Raw genomic sequence first — 25,797 nt, 5'->3', positions numbered from 1 at the left:
AGGACGGAGAGCCCATGCTCACATAAAACACAGTGGAATATCTAAATTCTAACAATGAAGGGAACATCATATATCCATGAAGAAGAAACAAAAGAAACTCGGGTAAGAGAGCTGGAAGTGGGGAGAGCATAGGCAGGTCCCCAAGGGCTGTGTCTTCACTTCCTTTTTGAAATTCTGACAGGGGAATGCTACCAAGTTGGTAAAGTGTGCGTGGCACAAGCCACAATGTGGAGGCAACCACAACCCACACACTTTGGACCCTGGGATAAGACAGGGAGGAGACTTCAGGGCCCCAGTCCCAGGCCCCCCAGGGCACTGAAAAGAAGAATCAGGGCTCTTGGCTGGGCACAAGTGTGGCTGGTCTCTCAGTACAGTAATGTGAACTCACTTCTTCAGGTGAGAAATTCCTGCCCCCAGAAGTCAGAGCTGGAGACCCTGTGGGAGGACAGGGCTGCCAGGAGCACTGGCAGAGCAGCATCTGGCCTAGCATCTCGGGTTACAACCTAAAGAAACTGCAGAGAAGGGATTGGGGCGGGGATAGAGATCTCTGAATCTGAATCTAATTTCTTTCTTCTTGTTTCTTCTTTGAACGTGACTAACGTGACTACAAACCACAACCAACCCCTCTGAACGACCAACAATCACCACCCCTGCCTAATCAGTGCCTTAGCCTTTACCTAACCTCTAAAAAGTTCCCAGTATTACAAACATCACTCAACCACAGAAACTGTCCGCAGCTGTCAAACCACAGTCAGCTGCTGCGACACAGCCCCATATCCTGCACCGGGGACTAAAACAAGCGCTTTCTTATATTTCTGTGTTCTCTAAAGGAACCCAAACTCCAGAATTCTCACTACAATTATTCCTATACATTGTTGAGATTCTGTGCCAAAAACCCGCTTGACTTTTATAATTTGAACATCTGGGGACGTGTTGGGGCCTGTATATATATTTCTCCTATGAATATTTTGCCATTTTTCTTTTGAGCACCATGGACAGGCAGATGTGGTAACCTTGGTAATCTTGTTGGTCTCATTTTTCTTCCACAACTATTTAGTATCCTTATTTAATAGTTCATTCTCTGAATCTGCTCTCTCTCTCTCTCTCTCTCTCTCTCTCTCTCTCTCTCTCTCTCTCTCTCTGAAGGACTGGTCTAGAACTCATGATCCTCCTGCCTCACGAGTGCTGGGACTGTGAGCCACCAAGTCTAGTTCCAAGGTTTGATCTTGTAATGCCCTATACTCAGCACGGCAGAGCAGAGCAGAAGGGCTGAGCACCCAGGCAGCTGCCCCGTAGGCTGTTTGTCTGGCTGCCACTTGGGTGAAGCAGGTTGGCTTGCCTGTCCCTGCCTGGTCTTGTGCTTTCTCCCATTGTGCGCATGGACTCTGTCTCCGTCTGGCTTTGTAGATGGGATCTGCGTCTCAGTCAAGGGAACTGATTTTATTGCTTGAGTTGTTCTTGTTTCTCTGGCTGACCTGGGATTTACTATATAAAACGGGCTGCTTTCAGATTTACAGAAGCCAGCCTGTTTCTGTTTCCCCTGTGCTGGGATTAAAGGCACACCCCACCACGCCCAACTATTACTGGAATTTGTAGGATAAAAGCCAACAAGGGAAGTTCAGCCAACCATCCCCAGGATGACAAGAGGAGCACAGTGTAAATGGTGCGTGAGAGGTACATCATGGAGCGGTCCTGTCTACCACTGGACTGCCTCTCTTTCCATCTGTCCTATAGCGAGTCTGATACAGTTGTCAGCACAGCGCGCAGTCTTACCCAGAGAGACAAGTTTCTCCTTTGGGTGGATCCTAGCGTCACCGTTTCCCTTCCCACAGCATGAGACTCAAGACAGGGCTTCTCTGTGTAGCCTTGGCTGTCCTGAACTCTGTCTATAGATCATGGTGGTCTCATACTCAGGGATCTGTCTGCCTCTGTCTCTTGAGTGGCTGAGTGCATGAGCCACCATACTCCCTGTAAAATTCTTTGAGGTCATTGTCTCAGTGGTCTGACAGCTGGAAGCAGGGTCATGCCTGTCTCTTTTTGGGCTATCTCTGCTCCCATCAGGTTTAAGTTGTGTGGACCGACATAGTTTCCTGTTCATGAGTGTGTAGTGTGCCACCAGAATCTCTGATGGGTGGGGATACCAGGTTAGAGGGGTTTAGTTTGTGTACCCGGGGACCCCGATACCTCCTGGATACCTCCGTTTGGTTTCCATTGTTTCTATGGCAGCATCAGGTCACGCCACTCTCCATGAAAAATGTTTTCTATCTCCCTGAAGCTGAACACCATACTCTGGTACCTGTAGGTCAAGGTGCATGTTCTGAATCTGAAAAGCTGGCTTTCCCCTTCTTACCAGGATTGGAAATCTGTCTGTTTGAGTGGCCTGCTTTTGTCTCTCCATTTCATGCGTGAGATTTTCCTGACTTTGCTTCCTCTGACATCAGCATCATCCCTGGGCTTGGAGCCTGGTAGGTGTCGTGGCAGAACTAGGCAAGGCAAAAAGCCAAGGGTGCAGTAAGAGCCCTCCCCATCCACGATTCTTAGAAACAAAGAAAACCATCCCAGGAGTATTTTTACTGGTTAAATATTTGGGGTTAAAATTGATGGATGGAGAAACTGAAATCACCATGACCGGCTCAAACCAATAGTTTGGTGTGAAAAGAATATTGAGGAGTTAACGGGTGCGGCTGCCATATTTCTGGTGTAAAAGGGGAAGTGGTAGGATAGGGGGCTACTTAAGACTATCACCTGGTACACAAAACGACGGAGACATTGAAGTACCGAGAACATGTCAGCATGCAAAGATTCAGAAAGAATGTATCACGTGACCTACCAAGGAAGTTGACGAACTTAATAAGAACAAAGGACCAGGACGCTGAAGACGATGGGAACACGTTGGGTGTGAGAGACAGAAGAATGTCCACCAAGGACATCCCAATCCCTGGAACCCCTGTTTGTGCTACCCTACATGATGGCAGGCATATGTGGGTGAGATGAATTTGAGCTCCTGAGAAGCAGCAATCACTCTGAATTGTTACATGGGCTCAATAGAACTGCAAGGACCCTTAAGATGAGGGCAAGGGTCAAAGTCAGAAAAAGGAGATGAGATGACAAACACAGGTTGAAGTTCTTCCATTGTCTATTGATACAACAAAACACCCGGTGCTGAAGAATGTATGAAGAAAGATATTTAACTCAAAGAGCATGAGTTCGAAGAACACCGCGCCAGCATCTGCTCAGCTCTACCAAGAACTTTTTGGTCACACTAAAACATATCAAATGGCATCAGGATGAGAATGTTGGCTACAGGGACAGGATTGGGAGCCAAGCTTGCTCTATGTAGAACCTGCTCCTGTAGGAACTAACGGGGTTGCTGGGAAGCAGTGGGGGCTGGGGGGGGTGGGAATTACATGAATCTATTTTGAGAGTTACACTCGAATGGCCAGATTAACCAGCACTGGGCCCACCTTTTAAAGGTTCTGTCTCTTGAAGACTACCACACAGAGGTCCCAAAATTCCCACACACTACTGTGAGGGACATACTCAAGCCATACTAGCTGGTAACTTCAGAAAACAGAAACTTTTTATTCTTTAAAACAAATTTCCTTCTTGGTTTTTAAATATTGTAACTAATTATTTTTGGCTTTTTGAGACAGTCTCATTTTTTTAGCCCAGGGCAGCCTGCAATTCATGGCAACTGTCTTAGTTTTAGTCAGAGTTTTACTGCTGTGAACAGACACCATAACCAAGGGAACTCTTTTTTTTTTTTTTTTTTTTTGTTCTTTTTTTCGGAGCTGGGGACCGAACCCAGGGCCTTGCGCTTCCTAGGCAAGCGCTCTACCACTGAGCTAAATCCCCAACCCCAAGGGAACTCTTTTTAAGGACAACATTTAATTGGGGCTAGCTTACAAGTTCAGACACTCAGTTCATTATCATCAAGGTGATGGCATGGCAGCATCCAGTTATGCATGGTGCAGGAGGAGCCGAGAGTTCTACATATCTGAAGGCAGCTAGAAGACTGGCTTGTAGGCCTCTAAGATGAGGGTCTTAAAGCCCACCCCAATAGGGATATTCTTCCTCCAACAAGGTCACACCTCCTAATAGTGCCACTCCCTGGCTCCCACCATGAGCTCTGAGGTGCATATTTCCATATTCAGTTGGCTTTGGTTCTTGTAATCCCAAATGGGATGAAAAACTGGCAACAATGAAACATCCAAACAACTCCATGGTTGACACTTATTGGTAACAAACACTGCTGCCATGTGGTACTGCTGCCTACCCTATTCACAATGTTCTAAAAATATCTGAGTTCTGGTTTTATGTTGAGAGACCTTGGGTTTTCTATGTTTTGTTTTGTTTTTTGTTTTTGTTTTTTTTTTTTTTTTAAAGAACTGTTCATGCCAGTGGCACAGTGTGTCCAAGGGCTGTATCAGAGACACTACCCTGGGCATCTTCGTCTGGTTTCTTTAGGCAGTGGCAGTTTTAAAAAATGTCCTCAGGTTAGATGATTTTGGCCACTTGAGACATGCTGGTAAGTGATTTTGTGTGCTGTTTCTTAATTGAAATCTTCCTATTTGTAAGCTGATAAAGTGAGAAGACTTATATGGCTCTCTTCTTCCAGAGGACCAGGGTTTGGTTCCCAATATCCACACAGCAGCTCACAACCATGTGTTACTCTAGTTCCAGGAACCCGGATGCGTTCTTCTGACCTCTTCAGGAGCTGCACACACATGTGGCTTACACATATATATGCAGGCAAAGCTCTCACATATATGAAACAAAATAAAACTTAAAAATGAAATCATTAGGTTGGAGAGATGGCTCAGTGGTTAAAAGCACTGACTGTTCTTCCAGAGGTCCCAAGTTCAATTCCCAGCAACCATATGGTGGCTCACAATCATCTGTAATGAGATCTGATGCTCTCTTCTGGTGTGCCTGAAGACAGCTACAATATATATGAAATCATTAAAAGTATGTAGAACGAGAGCCTATGGGGTGTCTTTCATGTTCGGCCATAGCAGAAGAGACTGCGAGAATTGTTGGCAGTCACCAAAAGCCAGCAGAGGTGTGGGGGAATTTCTCCTGAGTCTCCAAGAAGGAACTGGCTTTCCATCTCCCTGCTTTCAGATGTTTTAGGCTGAAGTGTAAAAGAATAAAATTCTGTTGTTAGAAGCTTCCAAATTCAACTCAGGTGTTGTTTCAAAAGTCCTAGGAAACCAAGATAGGAGCATGCCACAGCCCTGATCCTCCTGAGGTTACCCTCTGTCTTCTTTGGCTGAGGCCATGTTTGTCAGATTTCTCTGCTATGAGAGCTGTCATCTCCCCTTTTCATGCTGTGGAATGATTCTCACCACATTTAAGAATCAAAGCTAAGAGATTTTATTTGGGGTTGGGGATTTGGCTCAGTGGTAGAGCGCTTGCCTAGCAAGCGCAAGGCCCTGGGTTCGGTCCCCAGCTCAAAAAAAAAAAAAAAAAAAAAAAAAGAGAGAGATTTTATTTGTGGCTGTTGTAAATGCAAGCAATGGCTTTGTCTCTTCTCTCCCAATATTTACACATCATGTTTGTGCTTCATGTCATATTGCGGGAAACCTCCCTGCCTGGCGCAGGTCAAAATGAGGTACAGAAGCACTCAGGTGTGGCTTTAAAGGCTGATGGTCTCCAGACATTCTAGCTCTCTAACTATACCTAATGTTTGTTGATAGCTTCAAGAAGGTCCTACAAACTTTCTTGCTCTTTCTGAGGGTTAAAAGCCACTGGCTTAGGTGTTTAACACGTGTACTTAAAGGCAGGGATTAAGTAATGTGGCCTTTGTTCTATCTCAGCAGGAGTTGCTTGGTTCTAACTTTCAACCTGCTAGTTGAAGAGTAGTAGAAGGGTGTGCTTTGAAAAGTGATTTTAGTGTTTAGTTCTAAATTCTAAAAGTTTTCCTGTGAAAGCTTTCTAAGGGCTTCTAAGAAGAGGGGATTAAGGAGTACTCAGAAAAAGGGGATAAGGGGTTCTAAGAAAAGCAGGATAGGGAGACTTATGAAACACAGAACTAGGGGAATGCTCTCCTCTCTTTGTCCTCGGCACTTAAACATCTTTTAGGATACGTGCTCACATGGTAAAAAGTTCACCGGGGCTGGGGATTTAGCTCAGTGGTAGAGCGCTTACCTAGGAAGCGCAAGGCCCTGGGTTCGGTCCCCAGCTCCAAAAAAAAGAACCAAAAAAAAAAAAAAAAAAAAAGAACCAAAAAAAAAAAAGTTCACCACAAGTTTACACATAAATTCAAATCACAAATCGAATAAGAAGTTTACAACAGAGAATGTTTACAGGTATATCCATTAGGAGTAGTTACTGGCTAAACAGTCATCACTTGTCATAGCTCCACAGGTTGATGGAGAGTTAAAAACCATAACTTTTTGTGACTATTAATGGAATTTTGTATGGATAAACCCAGTCAATATTTTATCTTCTGTCCTCACACCTATAGTAAATCATCAGTCCCCTTTTTATGACCTTTGGTCAATGGTTTTACAACCTCTTAAAATGTGCTCTGAGTAGTGGATGATTGCTTGCTATCTCAGATGCAGTTAACTCGTGACACTAAAGACTGGCAGAGTTCTCAGTGCAGTTCTGATCATCAGAGAGAACCTAATAGCAGTTCCACTATAAAAAAAAACTTAAGAAATACTCATATAATTTTAGGAATTTTTATAGAATCATCATTAAGAGTTAAGAAATCATCTAATACCTAGTGGTTGTCATACATGTTTAATAATAAGAGGAAAAGCATATTAATATCAGGAATCTTTCCTAAAATGAACTTCTCCTTGGCCTTGCTGACCAGAGCAATCTGTTGTAGATTATAATTTAAGGCAGACTCATCTAAGGGAAATCACCTGCTAATTTTTAGCTTCTTCTTGTTGGCTCCTGACAGCACATCACATCCATGAGGGTTTCCTGAAGACCCCTAGAGAATATCAATGTCTGTTTCCCTCAGAGCCAGCTGGGACGGTCATGTTTAAAGCTCTGACTTTTGGTATAGGAAGGGGCTGCTAAAACAGCTGGGCAGCCCAAAGGCAGCTCTGGCCCAGCTGTGTATCATCCAAATGCTCCAGGATTGGCTGTGTCTAGCTGTGCACTGTTCATATCCCCATCATCACTAGCCAAACCGAGAAAGTTCCTGAAACCCCTGGACCTGTGCACAAGAAGACTCACGACACTCACCAATGTTCAGTGAGCAGGAGAATACCGCTAAAGACCAAGAAACAGCCACAGAAGCTCACCATCGGGGGCTGTGCAGCAGAGCATCGATTAGATGAGGCTGGGGTGGGAATAACAACAAGAAAAGAGGGATCTTAGTGTCCAGCCTGCACATCTGGCTGTGGAGACCCCCACTCTGAGAAGCTGATTCTCTGCTCCACACATGCAGTCTTGGTGGGGGAACCCCAGTCACAGATACAATCCAACCCTTTGATACAGGGCTTGGAGTATAATTGAGGTGTAAGCAGACACAAGACCCCAGTTTTTTTCTGAACTGGGTAATTGTTCTAAAAGTAAGTAAGAAATCTAAGGAGGGCAAATCCCTTCCCCTCTCATTTTATATTAAAGGAGTGAGAATAGATGGGAGAAGAGTCTTAGTAGAGGACTTATTGGGTTCAAGGATGAGACTAGAAGATGTGTCTTTACCTGCACAGGGACCAAGGGGAGAGTCACAGATATTGTGAAAGGATGAGGGGCACCATTGGTCTTGTTTCTCTGTTTTGTGGTGGCATGGATAAGAATGGCTCCCATAGGATCACATACTTGAATGCTTAATCATTAGGGAGGTATATCACTAGAGGTGGGCTTTGAGGATTCTAAAGCCCAAGCCAGGTTCAGTGTTTCTCTCTTCCTGCTGTGTGTGGATCTGGATGTAGACCTTATAGCTACTTCTCCAGCACAGTGTCTGCCACCACGTGTGCCACCATGCTCCCCACCGTGATGACAATGGGTTAAACTTCTGAAACTGTAAACGATATCGATCCCCAGTTAACTGCTTTCCTTTATAAGAGTTGCCTTGAGTGTGGTGTCTCTTCACAGCAGTAAACACTGACTGAGACAGATTGTTCTTTTCATGGTGTTGGAACCCAGGACCTCACATATGCTAGGTAAGTAGTCTATTCCCAGCCACACAGCAGTCTTTTGTAGACCCTTAGATTCTTTGTGATGGTAGCTCAGTGGTAGGGCTTTTGCTCACTGTGTTTGTGAAGCTGGGCATGAGTTCCACCTCCAAAACTAAAAACCAACCCCCAAATCTCGACTCCAGAGTTCCTGGTTATCTAAGGGTATGGTTTGGGTGTGAAGTGTCTCTCACAGACTCTCATATTGAAGCCTTCCTCCACCTGGTGGCCTCGCTTTGGAAGGCTCTGGGAACTAGGCTAGGTGCAGAAAGTGAATCGCCCAAGCCATGTCCTTGAAGAGTGTTTTGTCTCTCTGTATCCTGGCTGCCACAAAGCAAGAAACATTCCTCTACATCCTTCCTTGGATATGGATCTCTGAGGCCATGGGCCAAAAGAAATCCTTCTCCCCTTAAGTTGCTTTTGGGATACTTTGTCACAGCAGCGTGAAACTATCAACGAGCAGAAGCATTTGTTTTTCAGGATCACTTGCCACGGAAGGGACTTTAGCCTCTCACAGGAGTCACCTTTGACTTGGATCTTACATCTGTGAGGCAATGCTTCTGTTCTGGGATGCAAGGGGGTGTAAGTGTGGAGACGCATCTCGAGTTTACAGATGAGGAGAGTAAGGTCCTGGTGACAAGCCTGAATTTTTCCAGGCTGCAGGTGTCCCTTGAACCTGTGTATTCCTGCCACAGTGTCTCCTGTCTCTGACCATCCAAAACCAGTGAACACTTCTGTACTACTAGGGAAATGTGGCTTGCTTTTTTTCCCCCAATGTACTTTAATGGAACAATTTTCGAGAGAGAAAAAAAATTGTAAAGTCCAAACCCATAACAAAGTGTGTGTTGAACTGACCACAAGCTGCACAGCAGAGACCTCGGAAACCCATTACTGCCAGATCCGATCTTTGGCGGGCCACAGCTGAACCACGATCAGACCTTTGACTGGCCATAGTGGAATCATGTCTCAGAACTCTAAGTCCTTCCATACCACACATTTCTAAAGTGCTCTCCGCTCCCCTGCAGCGACAGAGACTGGAAGTGAAAGACCCCCCCCCCCCCGAGCGGGGAGACCCTCACTCAAGTCTCGGGATGACTCACCCCCCCCCCAAGAACTCACACAAGACCATCCTTGCTGTAATCACATGAAATTTATCGATAGGAATCAGTGCACTGGGGTCGAGACTCATATCCCGCAGGGGCAGTGGAGTTCAACTCCAGAGGCCGGGAGAAAGGGTATTTAAAGGGAGAAACCACAACCCGAGGGGGCAGGGATGGCGTCATAGGAAAGTGTGAAGAATACCAGTGAAAAATCACAAGGAGAAACTGTTTTTCAAGATTGTTTCCTAGGAGAAGCTGCTTCCTGATTCTCAAGATTGTTTAACTCTATGGTCCACTAGTTCCTGGGAGAAGCTGCTTGAACCAGCAGATGTAATTACCTATTCTATAGCCCTAGGAGAGGCTTCCTGGAACATACAATTCTGAGGCCTAACCTGTTTCTTCTGTTCTAAACTTTGTGTCTAGGGGGGCAACTTTAAAACTTTTACCTTTCAGAAGGTCCCCGCCTCAGCGCACTTTTCGTTCGTTCGCTTCCAGCGCTACTGCAAACTTCTGTTCTGGCGCGTCAGAGCGCTGCCCTTTAGAGAGGCGCGCGCGCCTGGGGGTTGCAGGGGCAAGGGGTGCATCCAAGGTCGCAGATACTCGGCCGGCGCTGGGCGGGTTTAGGGGAGGCGGCCGAGGGCGGGGACTGGAGTCTTTCAGGCCTGTGGGTCCCCGTTCCACGTCCGCGTCCGCGCCCCGACAGCACGGAGGCCACATGGAGGTCTTGGAGGAGCCTGCGCCGGGACCAGGAGGCGCGGACGCAGCCGAGCGCCGTGGGCTGCGCCGCCTGTTGCTGTCTGGCTTTCAAGAGGAGCTGCGGGCTCTCTTGGTCCTGGCGGGTCCTGCGGTGAGTCAGGTGGCATCGGCTGCGGGCTGGTCCCCGAGGGCTGGGGGCCCATTTACCTAACTTGCAGGGTCTGACTTGACGGGGTTGGGGACCGGGAGAGGCAGCAGTGGGCCACAGGTATGGGGATGTGCAGAGCCTGGTGCCTCTCCAGGTGCGTGCGCCCTGTAGCCAGGCGTTCCTGAAAGTAAAAGCACTCAGATTTGGTTTCTCTCCAGGCAGAGGCAGCTCCTCTTCCACTAAGTGCTGTGCTCAAAATCTGAGGTTTTAACGAGGTTTCCTTTGGGTTGGAAATGCTTTTATCAGTGGGGTTGGTTTTACTTATTAGGCTAGGTCTCCCTCAACCTCATCTCTTAGAAGCATCGTGGGTTTTTAAAAATCCACAGAACCATATCACACATGTGCTAACTCTTGTTCTCTGCCAGTTTGGGGGTTTTCAGTCCTCGAGGGTGAGAAAGCCACTTCTCTGGCCAAAAGAAACTGTCAGCGTGTCTCTCTGAGTGAATAAGCATTTGGCCGAGAGGCAGACAATAGGGCACAGAGAAGCACGATCAAAGCCCAGAGCAAAGCCGTCAGCTACAGGCTCAGCAGAGACATAGGAGCTCACAACCTCAGTGGACAAGAGCTCCTGGTGCTCAGTCTTGACGTTTAGTTCCTGCGTGGATCTTCCCAGGTGTGTTAGGGAACCATGAACTCAGAGCATCTCCGTTCTCCGTTGCATAAAGTGAAGAGCGGCTAGCTTTGCCTCAACTTAGTCTCACTGAGTTGATGCCAGAAAAGCATTCTAAAAGCCAGATGTGGTGTGGTAGCCATAGCCTGGAATCTCAGTACTTGGGAGACTGAGGCAGAAGGTGACTAGAGCTACTTACAGTTCCATGCCATACTGGGCTACAGAATTAAGCCCAGCAGCAGTGGCTGGAGCTCCTGCCCTCTTCTAGGCATGTGATCTCCAGCACTAGGCTGATAGAGGAGAACTGGCTCCTTTTCCTACATGGGAACAGGAGTGTATACATGTATGTCATTGGATTCTCACCAACACAGTGCATATTCCCCTATTCCCCTATTCATTACAGGGGAAGAAAGGAAGGAAGGAAGGAAGGAAGGAAGGAAGAACAAACAAATAAAAACCATTAAGACCAACAGGGGTGGGGAGCTGGGAGTTACTCTGCAGTTTCCCCTGTAGTCCTTAGCTGGATGGGCCAGGTGACCCAGTGACTACTTTGCAAGACTGCCATCAAGATTTCTGCCTCAGTCAGCTTAGTCTCTTGTGTATGAAGCCCTTTTTGATGTGATGAAGCCATCCATCCCCATGCCAGCTGCTGGGCACCCCTTACCTCCCAAGGTCTGTGTCATTGTTGACTGTCCCTTCTTCCCAGCCCCACCCCTGCAAAATAGATTGTCCCAGCTAACCCCCTCTGAACCTCCGCCCTCTTTCTTTCTCTTTACATTTATCTATCTATCTATCTATCTATCTATCTATCTATCTATCTATTGAGAGAGAGAGAGAGAGAGAGAGAGAGAGAGAGAGAGAGAGAGAGTATGTCTGTGTGCCATGGTGCTACTGGTGGAGGTCAAAGGGCAACTTGCCAGCAGTGGGCTCTGTCCTTCCACCTTGCTTTATTGGCCCAGCCATCTCAGGCTGGCAGAATTTGCACTCTCTCATTTACTGAGTCTCCTCCAGAGAGAGCTCTTCCCAAGATGCTCCTCGTGGACCAGCTGGAGTCTTTTACACACCTGTATTGAACAAAGCAGTAAAGTGCCTTGCTCAAACCCTGAACTCAGTTCTGTGGTCTGGCCCCTGCTTAGCCATCATGCCTTATCTATGTCTACCTTTCTACCCAGCCAGTCTCCTTTCAGAGCCCCAGCCTCAACCTTCTCGCTTCAGGACGTTTACTGCTCCTCTCCTCTGCCTGGAAAGTTCCTCCTGCAGCTTTGAGCTCAACCTTACTAGGGCCATGGAGGCACTACTGTTGCTATACACTGGCCTAGAGGGGGCACTGCACTAGGGTCATGGAGACATTGCTGTTCTCACACACTGGTGTGGCTGGTTGTTACTTCAGTCCTGGCTCTGCCTCTGATGACGTCATCGTTCGAGAGGGCAAGCCACCGGTTCCATAAGATATGCTCCTGCATTATGTTTCCTTTAGGGGGTGATTATTGTCCCTCGAGAGGTAATCCCCCCATGAGAGATTGGTCTGTGACCTGTTGTTCTTAGGATCCAAGATGACTGAAGGATTCGAACATGGCGGGAGATTTTCAGATGCCTTGGGAGCAGGGCATTATTGAAGCTGACAGTGAGATGCTTTAGTCACTCTTATCTTTGTGCCTTTATCCCTCAGCGGGACGAGATAGGTGGGTTAGGTATTATTGTTCTTAGCCGGTGCTCTGTAAGTGATTAACGTGCCTCTGTGTACAGCACGAAGGACTCTAGTTCCAAGGAAAGGACACAGACGCAGCGTGAAGGCTGAGGTCCCAGGCTTTTACCCTGCTCAAGGGCCCCGTGGGGAGGTCGGCGCCTTTTCAGCTCTCTGTACAGAAGTGCTCAGCTGGGTAATTGCACCCTCACATCTGACTTTGTGATGCCTTCCACAGTGAAAGAAAAACTCAGAGAGGACTCAGACTGGGGACCACAGGACTGGGATCCCAGATGGAGGCACTGTAAACTTCAAAGACACTATCGTGTTCTGAGTTGAACCGTGTGACTCTGGGCTGAGCTTCCTTGTGTGTCCCAGATGATGGCTTGGGCTCCTTGCTGTGCTAACCTATTGCTGCCAAGAGTGGACTTTTGGGCCATTGTTGGAGGGGATGAGTGAGGCCCTTCTAGAGCTCCTGCATAGACCACTAAACAGGCTGTTACTTGTTCTCCCTCCAAGCACCAGGCCCAGGCACACCCCGCCTTCTCCTATCTTAAGTTGCAAGGCAGGAAGGGTCTTGCTACTACGTTTCTGTATTGTGACCAGATGGAAAAATTGAGCAATGTCCCTGGATAAAAAGGAAGGAAAGAGTCACCATCAGTCTGCTAACTGGAGATGTGAGTGAGGGGCTGTGAACCAGGGTCTCTCATGTACTTAGTGCATCCCCTCCCCCCTGCCCCCCGCATTGAGCTGCACCCTGCCCTACCCTGGTAATTTCTGTGATATGTTTGTCTCTAAGCTATGACCACTTCGGGTCACACAGCAGCCACTGAGCTACGTGGGAGAACCAATCCTTGTCTGGAAGCAACGTGTCTTCCTAATTTGGCACAGCTCCCAAAGCTCTTGGGTAGTCTCAGGTATGACCTTTGCACATGTGCATCTTTGCGTGACACAGATGTAGAGAAAGTACAGACGTGCAGACTCCTCAACCCCACAAGCCTCCTAAATCTCTACGTTGAGATGGGCCGGGGGACATTTTGGATATCTGCAGGTGACTTTATGTCTGTGGCCAGGCGCTCACTCAGAACCTTGCAGCCAAGAGCTGAGAGTCAGCAAATCTCTGCTCCAGAGCCCTGTTCCTTGCAGGAACTGACTGTGTTCAGTTGCCAACCTGGGTAGTGAGCAAAGTTATTAGCACACTCCTAAGCAGAGCTGCAGTAGGCCTCATGAAGAGATTGGGTTAACTGGCCTGGCCTTGGAAAGTGCACCCAAATGAATTGTATGAACTTAGCTCAGATTCCCCAGCTTTTGTGTCAGAGACATAAGGAAACTACAGTAGTCACTGGAACGCGAGGCGGAATGGCTTAGTAGTGAGGATGTATGTACCTGCCCTCACAGCTGAGCCGCCATAGAATTAGAAAGTTAGACGTACTCAGGAAAGCTGGAGCTCCATCCATGTGAACTCCCAGATCCCCCTGCTGCCTGTTGGATAATCTCACTTGTGCCTCAGTACTAGTGTGGTAAAACACCAAGACCAAGGTAATTTATTTTGGTTTGTGGTTCTAGGGGGCTAGAGTCCATAATGTTTAGTCTGAAGTCCCAGGGTTTTCCACAGTCCTCTAGGGACATGGAAACATGGCCAGAGTCTTTACAGCCATAGTCTACTCCTTGGTACCAACTCATGCATTACTTACTTTGTTTCTGTTGTGATAAAACACCGTGACCACAGACTTACGGAGGAAATAGGTTTATGTGTATTTCTACGGCCTATTTCCTTCCACATCACAGTCTGTCACTGATGGAAGTCAGGGCAGGAGTTCAGGCAGGAACCTGGAGGCAGAGACTGAAGCAGAGACCACGGAGGAATGTTGCTTACTGGCTTGCTCTTAGGGCTTGCTCAACCTGCTTTCTTATAGCATTCAGGGCTGTCAGCTCAGGGGTGGCACTGACATCAATTGTCAGTCAGGAAAGCACCCCACAGGCCAACCTGGAGGGGGTGTTTCCTCGATAGAGTAATTTGCTCCTCCCAAATGATTCTATCCTGTGTCAAGTTGACCTAAAACTAGGGAGCTCACACATTGCATGCTGTATTTAAATCGTATGCCTGTTCTCAACAGTGTCCATGTTTCTTTCCCTGGAGAATCGGATGGGCAGCATCATGCTCTCCCTTGTGCTGTGGTGGTCGAGTCTCATCTTGACCCCTGCTCTCCTCTCTTTCCAGTTCTTGGCCCAGCTCATGATGTTCTTAATCAGTTTCATAAGTTCAGTGTTCTGTGGCCACTTGGGCAAGCTGGAGCTGGACGCCGTCACACTGGCAATTGCGGTATGTATGGGAGATTCTCCGCAGAGGCTCATCAAACTGTTCTGTGCCACTTGCTGCCGTGACACATGACAGTAGCCCAGTGCTTGAATCATGCTTCCTGTTCCCTTACAGCGCTGGAGGTCAGAAGTCTGAAACAGGCTGCACTGGGCTAAAATCAGGGTGCCAACGGGGCTGCAGTCTTAGGACTTATGCTCTTGGGGTGATGTTGCAGACTCCCAGGCCTAGTGAGTTAGATGAGGCCATCAGTGGAGGGCATCCCTGCAGTTACCATAACACCTACTGTGTGATCCCTGGAGCTCAGGGTTTGAGAATGGGAAAAGGGAGGTGTATAGATGCCTTGAAATTTGCCACGTTTAGGAGGTGCCACATTACCCACATTCCAGCATTTCCAACCCATTTCCAGTATTTCCCAGTCTGGAAATGGGATGGAAGGGTAGGATTTAGATCCAACCCTGAAATTGGCGGGTCAAACTCTCTCTTTGTGGTGGGTGCAATCCTCAAAGACAAGGAGATAGGCCAGGGATTGGTAACTGGTAATCTCTGCCAGGGATTGGCAACCGGCCATGCAAAGTCAAGAGCCCCATCAACTTATTTGGTTTAAGTTAGTCATGGGTTTCTTTAGACGTGGACTCTGGCTCTTTATGGAGTATATTCTTGTTCTCCTTATCCCTCCTTAACCTGACCCATCCCCACTTGTTTGGTCTGTAGGCAAACCCTCTACCACTGAGCAATACCCCAATTCCTTAGTTGAATCTGAGGTAATATGGACGTACATACAGTTAAGCCTCAGGCATGTTTCTACTGAGGTCTTGTGATAGGATAGCCCTTTCAGCAGGCTGGGCTCAGCTTTGTCCCAGTGAACCTTGCTACAGATTCAGTGAGGTAGCTGCACGAGACTCCTCAGGCTACTTCCTGATTCCAGTGAAGGCAAGTGCACAGACAAGGTCTCCAGCGGGCACTGTTCCTCACTATGCATTTGCTTCTGTGTCCTTCATGGGATCCAAGGGCTTGGCCAGGCCACACCGGTGAGACATTTATCTGAAATGTAGGATCGGAGTGTCTTGAGTTTTGCTGTGCATTTTAGAGTATTTGCACACTTTTTTTTTTTTTTAACAAGTTGAACACACCCAATCTGAAACTCCAAAATCCAAACCGCGCCAGAACCTGAGGGTCTGTATTTCGTTACATCAATGCTAAACGTTTCAGGCTTGTGGGCATTTTGGATTGTGGAGTTTGGATGAGAGTTGCTCAACTGGTCCTTAGTCTCAGGTGAGTAGACGCCTCCAAACCGCTTCTGTGGTGCACTGTGTTCAGTTAGAAGTTGCTCTGGTGTTGAAGTGCAAAACAGCCAAGACTTTAGAAAGGCTGTGCTACTACTCACTGTGGCCTGGGTTTTTTGGTGTCCCTCTTTGAGCTTTGGCATGTCGTTCTAGCGGATCAAAGGGGTCTGAGCAGGTGCTCTCAGAGGGGGGCTGCTCTACAGGAACAGAGAATGGGCCGTCTTTAATTCACTCTCTGTTCTCTCCTAGGTTATCAATGTCACAGGCATTTCAGTGGGACATGGCCTATCTTCTGCTTGTGACACCCTCATCTCCCAGGTAAACGGCAGTGACTTGTATTCTCAGGGACTCCAGACATCTTTCCTTTGGTGTAGATGAAGGAACTCACTGTGAGAGGGAGGGTCACATGCACACACAGATGAGGAACTCAGAGCAGGAATTCCCCACCACCCTTTGCCAGCCATAGATGGTTCTCACTGCTAATGCGAAGTACAGCGGGGGTTCCTTCAAAGCGTTGTTTTGACCAGCAGTAGTGGCATACACCTTTAATTCCAGCACTCAGGAGGCAGAGACACATGGATCTCTGTGAGTTTGAGGCCAGCCTGGTCTACAAAGCAAATTCCAGGACAGCCAGGATTGTTACACAGAGAGGTCCTGTCTCAACCACCCACCCACCCACCCACCCAAACACACACACACACATACACACACACACACACACACACACACACACACACACACACACACACACACACACAAAAGTGTTGTTTCGCATGACTGCCTCATCTCACTTTTGACCAAACAGGGACCTGTGTAAAAGTCCCTCCTATAACTTTCATGTTGGAGTTTGTTGTAGTCCTGGCATCTGAAACTGGGTCTGCTTCATGGTTATCTGGAGGGCTTGCCAAAGTGCAGGTTGCTTGGGCCTACCCAGGGCTATTGGTGAATGTTTAACGTCCTCCAGAGGGCTGGTATTCCGTCTGGCATACAGATGTTCTCTGACTATGATGGGTTACATCTGGATAGATCCATCCTAGATGGGAAATGCTCTAAGTTGAAAACGCATTGGCTCTCCCTCACCTAGCAGACATCCAAGCTCAGCAGCATGGGACACACCTTGGTCTCCTTGTGATCCATAGTTGAGCGGGAGCTGTGGCTTCTGGGCCACCCAGAACCGAACGAGAGGATCACACCCCTCTCACTAGCCTGGGGAAGGATCCAAAGTAAAACCTCAAGGTTGGTTTCTACAGTGTGTACATTTCTTTGTACCAGCTTGGAGTGGAAAAGTTAAGCCACCTTATGCAGTCCCACTGGTGTCTGTTCCCCTCCATAGCTGGTTTGAGAACTCCCCCAGAGGCGTCACTGGACAGAAAGCTGAGAGACTCCGGCACCTTCTGGCTTTTGTGAGTTGGTAGGAGCTGGTGCCCCACAGGTGTGGCCATTGGCCTAGTTCCTGCTTTAGTAGGTTTGGAATCAGGCCCAAGAATCTGCATTTCTAACAAGCTCCCAGACAATGCAAACCTGACAGCATACTAGAGCCCCAGGTACCTTTAACATGACATTGCTACTATCCTGGGCTAGCCATGAGTAGCATACATTTGTGATGCTCGGCAGTGCACAAGCCCAACTCTCAATTGGCCACACGATCTTTTTCTAGAGTGAATGGCCAAGCCACCTGCTTCCTTATGAGGCACGATCGAAGGGTTCTGGGGGTCAGCTGGAGTGTACCACTTCTGTTTAATGGGGTTGTTTGCCTGTGTTCTCCAGACATACGGGAGCCAGAACTTGAAGCATGTAGGGGTTATCCTGCAGAGGGGGACACTCATCCTGCTCCTCTGCTGCTTCCCATGCTGGGCACTCTTCATCAACACCGAGCAAATTCTGCTGCTCTTCAGACAGGACCCAGATGTATCCAGGTAAGGCAAGGTGGTGGGCAGAGCATCATCTCTGTAGAAAGATCATCTAGCCATACTGAGTCTCCGGGTGACAGAGGCCAGGGTCTCACTCCAAGGTGAGCTTAAGTTGATCTTGGCTGACCCTTTACAGGCATTGATACCTTGTATATCTGCCTTGTGAGACCTGGAATCTCTCTCGTTACTGGCTTCCAGGATCCAGAGTTTTGAGTGAAATTGCATTCACAAACATCTTCCCGGTGGGATGGCAGTCTGTGGATTGTAAATGCTTAGTGATTTCTGACCACAGTTGGAATTAAAATAATCTTGGCACTACAGATAATTTCTCCAGGCCTCTAGTCTCCAAATCCCCAGATTCTTGACTGGTAGAGGTGAGGCCTGGGCATTAGCAACTTTCCAATCTTCCATGTATAAGACCCACTGGCTTAACTGATTAAGATCTTTGGAAAGTACTTGGCCCCCGACAGTAGCTCTGAGCCCACAGGCATTTTCACTCTCTGAAGGCATGCCTGAATATCTCATCAGGTAGAGGGGCTTAGGAACCAGGAAAGCTGAGAAATAGCTTGTAGTGCCTTAGGCAGCCCCCATAGCCAGGGACTGTCCAGCTGCTGTGTGAGGCTCCGAATCCCTGCCACAGATCTAAGATTGGAAGAAGCAGGAAGGCGATCCAGGCAAGATGATGGATATAGTTCTGTATTTGCTCCAATAGTTGATATCCACTTATTTAGGGGGAATCAAGAATGTACTCGCAGTTCTTCCTGAGGGAGGTGGCCTCTGTCCTCACTGTCACTCTTCTCTATTGTACAGGCTCACCCAGACTTACGTCATGGTCTTCATTCCAGCACTCCCTGTGAGTTTGCATGGGGTCAGAGACTCCATTCCTTGGTCCTTGGGTGAAAAGTGACTGGGATGTCATGAGCTCCATCTGACATAGTTCTCACACGCGACATTGGCTCATCACAGACATGTGCTCTTAATTATGTTCCCTAAAGACACACCAGCATTTATCTTCCCTAAAACAAACAAACAGAAACTCTAGGATGGGAGATATTGCCTTGACTTCTTGTACTTGGAGTATCCCTGGGGCAGCCAGCAGCCAGGTCCAGAATGTTTCTTTTAAGGGGTAAAGTCTTGTCCATCTCAGAACCTCCGAGAGCATCGCTTCGACCTTTAGACAGTAGTGCGTGATCACATGATCTGCAAGAGCGTGTTAATGTTTAATACCAATCTGTAGGTGGTCAATGAACAGTCAAAGCCAAGTTTATTGAATTGGATAGAGGGGCTGGTTATTGGCTGGGACTGATACAGACTGGAGGATCAAACAGCGGAAATTTGCTTCCTCACAATTCTGAAGGCTGGAAGTTCCAAGATTGCTGTGTGAACCTCAGTGGCTTCCCCGTGGCCTCTGTTCTTAGATCGCAGGTTTTCCATTTCTGTCCCATGTAACATGGTTGTCTCTTCTTGTAAACACACCAATCCTACTGGATTAGAGCCCCACCCCAGTGTCTTCATTTTGATTTAATCACCCTCTAAATCCAGTTACATATGGGGATAGGCTTCTGTGTGTGTGAATTTGAGGGATACAGTCTGCCGTAATGGTGGCTATTGGCCCTCATCATTGAAATTGCACTTCTTAGTTCATCATAAAATGTTTCATTTTGTTTTTGATCTTTACATTGGTGGGGATGGAGCCCAGTCCCTTGCATGAGTCCTCCAGCCCTATCCCATAAAACCACATAAATATGACATCTTTTCATTATCCCAGCAAATAAGATGATAGCCGGGCTACACTAGGATGTCAGTGTATGTTCAAGGAGACAATACCTCTTTTTGCTATACAGGGATGCACTTCTTTTATTGCTGGGACAAAATATCCAAGAGAAGCAACTTAGACAAGGACTTACTTTTAGCTCACAGTCCCGTGATGGTGTGATTGGCTCCTATTATTGATCCCAGAAGCTCAAGGAAGCTTGCATATAGCCCAATGGCCCACCAGAAAGCTAGAGTTCAGGTTTGCAGTGGGACCAGGCAGAACCCATGGCCCTGTATTTCCTAGATAAGGCCCCATGTCCCAAAGGTTTCACGACTTCCCCGGAACAGCCCCACTGCCTGAGGCCCACACACGTGGACACATGAACCTGTAGGAGATATTTCATATTCAATCTAGGGCTAGAACTTCTAGCATTGTGTTTATTTATATAGAAGTTGTGTGAAGCCCCTAGAGCAGATACTACCTGTTCCAGGCTTCGATGAGGCTTTGTGGCATGAAGGACAGCCAGGGTGGCCGGGGGACAAGCCTGCCACAGCACCCAGATCTCTGATGTATGGCCAGGTTACAGAACTAACCCTGCCCTTTTGTTCTCTTGTAGGCAGCCTTTCTTTATACGTTACAAGTTAAATACTTGCTCAACCAGGTAATGTGGGCTGCCCTCTTTCCTTTAAGGGACTGATAGAATCAGGGAGAGCAGGGTGGAGGGAATTGGCCTGCTGAGAGCCACTGAAAGAGGCTTTGGGGGTCGCACACCTAGGGTTTTTCTGTGGGGAGGTTTCTTAAGTGACATCGAGGAGTGAATGAAGCATTGTTTTTGGCTCTGAAAATTTGTACCTAGTTCCCACTCGGAAATATTGCCATTGGCGCTGTGAGGGCTAGCATGTCTGTGTTCTTTGGCTCTGCACTGGTGGGGCAAGCCTGTCTGCTGTCTACAGGGCTGTGGGTCAGAGTTGCTTGGCTGGGTCTAGGGAGTCCACACCTCTTCTCAGTTCGTCTGAAGGCCGCTACTTTCTGGGGGCAGTGGGTGTAAAAGCTCAAATTGTATTGAAAACAGAGAACAGTCAAGACTGTATCCATGGCAAGTAGCGATGGTCGGAGGTCCTAGGGAGGGGAGCCCTGACCTGGTGCGGGTGGACTTATGAGATCAGCATATGATATAGGACTATGGACTTCCTTCTAGAAAAACTGAGGTAACAGAGAGCTGGGTCACACATTCCTGTCACACAGGCAGGCTTTCTCTAGTGTGTGTAACAGGGAGGCATGGATGAGGGTAGAAAGAGGCAGGGATGGTCCCTATTTACTGGACACTTAAGTGGATCACTTAAGGTATCATCCTTTATCGTGGCTAGAGCTAAGAGCTTGAACTAGTTGAACACAGGTGGTGGGAACTGCACTTCTTTTTTTTTTTTTCCGGAGCTGGGGACCGAACCCAGGGCCTTGCGCTTCCTAGGTAAGCGCTCTACCACTGAGCTAAATCCCCAGCCCCTGGGAACTGCACTTCTAACTGTTCTCCAGGGTGTCTTTTCTCCGTCTATGCCCTTGTATGAACCAAGTACAGACTGCAACTTGTCACATGTCAACATGTCAAGCTCCTGCTTGTCTTTCTGTCTCTCACCAGTCTTCTGACCTTTTATCGCATGGATGGAGGAGGGACAGAGAGTGTGACCATGACACTCTCTAGTAGCTGAGGCTGAGGGAAGGACCTGTAATTAGAGAATTGTAGCGGAGAGGGGCTGACACTGGGACCTGAATTATGGTGGGCTGGTGGGGCTCTGGAGTCTTCCCAGACAGCAAGTGTCAGACACCAGTCCCCAGGCAGGAGTGCTGGGTGTAATCAGGCTGCTACAGCTGAGAAGACACAGCTCACAATGGCCCGAGAGGAGCTGGCTGGCTGGCTGGTCTGCTAGTGAAGCATGGTATATCTACTGGGCATTGGGTTGATAGAAAGCAAACCAATTTGTGGTTCAGAGATGAGAGTTGTGAAAATGGTGGGCTGACAGTGGTCTAATATGAGGAGAGAGCTGCCTAGAAGGAGCAGGACACACAGTGATGGGTAAGCTCTGTAGACCGGGAGGGCAGCGGGCTTTGGGAGAGGCAGGAGTGTTTTAGCACAAGCGTACTCTTTCTTTGGGGGAACACGCTCCTCTGGAAGAGGGCAAAGGTTAGGAAGGGAACAGAGGAAAGACAGGAAACACGGAGATCTGCAGGCACCGACTGAGAGGACCTTGGCAAGGAAGGGGACAGCTCCGGACTTCCTTTGGCCTCCTTGAGAAAAGCAACTGCTTGCTGCACATCTCCAGTTGTCATCTATGTCTGCAGGGCTCCTGTACCCATCTCAGAACTAGCTGCCTTGAGACAGCGGGAGCATGTCGTACATGTGACCTCATCTTGGCCTGCTGCCTCCTCCACACTCTATACCTGGTGGCCTCTGTCCTTTCTCCCTCCCTCTACTCTGTTCGTCTCAGGCTATTGTCTCTGTGGCTTTGTCCTTCAAGTCCTTTGGGTCCTGCCTGTCACTTTCTTTCTGTTGAAAGTTATCTATCTGTCTGTCTGTCTATCTATCTATCTATCTATCTATCTATCTATCTATCTATCTATCTATCTATTTTTGCGCGCGCGCGTGTGTGTGTGTGTGTGTGTGTGTGTGTGTGTGTGTGCGCACGTAGGTCAGAGGACAATTTGTGGGAGTCAGTTTTCTCCTTCCACCATGTGGGTCCTAGGATTGAACGCAGGTCATTAGACAAGGCAGCATGCACCATTACCTAATGAACCATCATTAGGTAATTTCCTAATGGGCTTCTTAATTCGCTTCTTGTCACTTCAGTAGCATCTTTTTTCTTTTTTCTTTTTTTTCCGGAGCTGGGGACAGTAGCATCTTATTTACCAGGCTCCTTACTGTCTGCTTACCCTGAGCCCCTCAAAATGCAGTCTGACTGCTTTTCCACACTCGAGATGTAAGCTGATTACAGACTCCCTTACAGGAAAGTCACCAGGAGCTCATTCCCCCAATGAACATAGCGCTCACGTGAACTGTCACACTTTAGTCTTGGTCCTGTCCGCTGGAGAGAGCCAGAGACAAAGCTGCAGTCGAGTTTCATTCATTTACTCATGCAGCGAGGGCTCCATGGTGTTGGGTCTCACCAGACCAGGAGGAGGTGTGAAGAAGCCACGAGTAATGGTGCCTGCCTATAATCCTGGCATTTAGAACACAGAGGCAGGGGGATTATGAGTTCAAATCCAACCTGGGCTATATAGTGAAGTCCTGCCTTATAAAAGTAGTTTACAGATGGTTATGACCAGTTAAAATTTAAAGAAAGTCTTGGTTTGCAGTCCTAGAGCACAGCAAGACCCTACGTGATGGGTAGGGTGTGAGGGTCTCTCCGTTTGGAGAGGTAGTTGTATGCAGATATCTCTCTCTCTCTCTCTCTCTCTCTCTCTCTCTCTCTCTCTCTCTCAATCGTGCTAGGGATGGGAGTCAGGTCCAGGTCCTTGGGCATGTGAGGCAAGCATCATTTTATAAACTGAGCTATACCCACAGCCCAGGTGATGTTGATCTTCTAGGCCAGAGTAGACGATTCTCATATCAGGATCTCAGTGAGAGAGCAGCATCTAAAGAAGTAGGGGCTGGGGGTTGGGGATTTAGCTCAGTGGTACAACGCTTGCCTAGGAAGCGTAAGGCCCTGGGTTCGGTCCCCAGCTCCGAAAAAAAGAACCAAAAAAAAAAAAAAGAAGAAGTAGGGGCTGATGCCACTGTGGAGAAGCAAGGCTGTCACCCCCCTTCCATGGGCACCCACCATTCCTGGGCTTCACCCTCCTGATGTGTGTGAGGGCAGGCTATGATGTCCTTAGTCCAATGTAATTTTAAGACAATGCCCTAAATATTATTTTGCTTTTTCTACTTACTTTTCTTCCTCGCAGTGCTGGAGGTATAGCCTAGGGTCTTGTTGCTCAGAGCAGGTGCTCTACCACAAAGAAAGGCCCCATTTCCTCTAAGATTTTTTTTTGCATTGTTTGTTTTGTTTTCTATTTGGAGACAATATGTTCTAGTTATTCTCAATTGTGATGGAACCCGGATCAAAACCAAGCTAGAGGAGCAAAGGATTATTTCTGGCTTATAAGCTCCAATCACAGTAATCATTGAGGGAAGTCAGTGGAACTCAGGCAGAAGCAGAGTAGGAACCAGAAGGAGCAGTGCTTAGCAGTTGCTCTCAAGTCTTACTCAGCCTGCTTCCTTAGACAACCCAGGACCATGTGGCTGGAGCGGCTCTGTCCACAGTGGGCTGGCCCCTCATGCCAGCCATCAATCAAGAAAATACTCCACAGCCGCACCCATAGGTCGGTAAGATGGGTGCTTCAGCTGAGGTTCCTTCCCAGATGACTCCAGTTTGTGTTAAGTTGACAAAGAAGTAAAAATAAAAGAAATAAAAATAAAAAAATTAACCAGAACACAAAGTTCCCCTGTCTAGCTCAGGATGACTTTGAACTCAAGATTTTCTGTCACCACAGGCCCCAGCTCTCCCTTGCCTGTATGTCTGTGCACCATTGGTGGGGCTGGTGCCAGCAGAGGCCAGAAGTGGGCATTGGATCCCTGTAATGGAAGTTACAGATGGTTATGAGCTGCCATGTGGGTGCTGGGAACCTAATCTGAGTCTTCTGGAAAGCAGCCAGTGTTTATTATAACTGCTGAGCCTTCTCTCCAGCCCCTCCTCTGTTTCTTAATGTGAGGCAGGAGGTGGGTTTTTTTTTTCCTATTCCTTCTTCTTGGAGTCTACTATGAAAGAGCCCATGGTCCATTTCAGGAGGAAATACAGTTTCACAAGATCTTTGATCCATACTCTGAATCCCAGTCTTGGTGGAGAGAGTATCATTTACCTCCAGCCTCTTGCAAGTGCCGTCGTCCAGCTTGCTAATCCTGCCACTCCTGCACGCAGCAGAGGATGTCTGCTTCTCTTCCCTCTCCACTGCCTTCTCACCAACTACCCACTGGAGGCCAGAGCTCTCCCTCACCTTTACTCACAGCAAAGAGGAGGGCTGAGAAGGGGAGGGGAGAGTGGGAAGGTCGGAGGCGCAGGGTGGTACCCTCAGTTGGCTGCTCCTGTTCTGCCCAAGCCCCTTGGAGCATCCACATGTAAAGGTATCTCTCATGTCTCCTTGTTCCAGGGCATCGTTCTGCCTCAGGTTATAACGGGCATCGCTGCTAACCTTGTCAACGCCCTGGCCAACTATCTGTTTCTCCATCAGCTACATCTTGGGGTGATGTGAGTCCAGTTTCCTCCTGGGCTGGGGGAGGGGGGCTGCATTAGACTATTACAGGGAAAGCGAGGGTAGTTTAGCTGGTGTGGGTGTGGCCTTCTGGAAAGTGCCGTCAGAGTGAAGGAAATACTTCCCTAAATGAAGTAACCCCACGGCCTGTGGTGGAGGACGGTAGTGTGAGGGGTACATGGTTTCCCAACTCCCTCTGCCAGGGTGGAGAGGATGGAACAGTATTTACCCACAGCTACTGGTTTTCCCAGGGGTTCAGCGTTGGCCAATACCATCTCCCAGTTTGCTCTGGCCATCTTCCTGTTCCTCTACATTCTCTGGAGAAAACTACATCATGCCACCTGGGGAGGTAAAGCCCATCTTTTGACCTTTTGGCTGTGGCTTCTGCCTGAGGGTCAGACATGTTGGAAACCCATCTGTTGTACCTGCAGGATGGTCCTGGGAGTGTCTGCAGGACTGGGCCTCCTTCCTGCAACTGGCTATCCCCAGCATGCTCATGCTGTGCATAGAGTGGTGGGCCTATGAGGTTGGCAGCTTCCTGAGTGGTACGTATGCAGATGGATGATGGGTGGGGACCTTCTGGCTGGGGCAAGGCATCAGCTGACCATCTTTACCAGGTATCCTTGGCATGGTGGAGTTGGGAGCCCAGTCCATCACCTATGAATTGGCTATCATTGTATACATGGTAAGTGCTCAGGCCCCCATGGTAAAGAGGACCTGTTTTCTATCCTGAGATGCTGTCCGAGATGGTTCTTGACATAAAATGTTATCCTGGAGCTGGGACTGGAGATATGGACATGTAATCTCAG

At 48.1% G+C, this 25,797-nt stretch overlaps 1 protein-coding gene across 3 annotated transcripts in view; it reads left to right on the top strand.

Annotated features, from left to right (window-relative positions):
* The window catches only part of Slc47a1 (solute carrier family 47 member 1), a 56,549-nt gene that overhangs the window by 11,590 nt on the left and 19,162 nt on the right, over window positions 1-25,797 (top strand). The window contains exons 1-10 of one of the 3 annotated variants that reach the window (XM_063269333.1): window positions 9,367-10,088; window positions 14,661-14,762; window positions 16,292-16,360; window positions 17,810-17,958; window positions 18,763-18,805; window positions 20,325-20,369; window positions 24,887-24,984; window positions 25,192-25,337; window positions 25,420-25,533; window positions 25,606-25,673. In XM_063269333.1, coding sequence (XP_063125403.1) covers window positions 9,957-10,088; window positions 14,661-14,762; window positions 16,292-16,360; window positions 17,810-17,958; window positions 18,763-18,805; window positions 20,325-20,369; window positions 24,887-24,984; window positions 25,192-25,337; window positions 25,420-25,533; window positions 25,606-25,673 — 966 coding nt within the window. In that variant the 5' untranslated portion in view covers window positions 9,367-9,956. Of the gene's footprint in view, window positions 1-9,366; window positions 10,089-14,660; window positions 14,763-16,291; window positions 16,361-17,809; window positions 17,959-18,762; window positions 18,806-20,324; window positions 20,370-24,886; window positions 24,985-25,191; window positions 25,338-25,419; window positions 25,534-25,605; window positions 25,674-25,797 lie in introns of those variants that run through there. The other 2 variants (NM_001014118.2, XM_063269334.1) reach the window with 2 other exon arrangements.

Source organism: Rattus norvegicus, chromosome 10, assembly GCF_036323735.1.
Source record: "Rattus norvegicus strain BN/NHsdMcwi chromosome 10, GRCr8, whole genome shotgun sequence".
NCBI classification, from domain to species: Eukaryota; Metazoa; Chordata; class Mammalia; order Rodentia; family Muridae; genus Rattus; species Rattus norvegicus.
The sequence above is the reverse complement of the archived record's forward strand: the minus strand, read 5'-3'. Positions and strand labels throughout refer to the sequence as shown.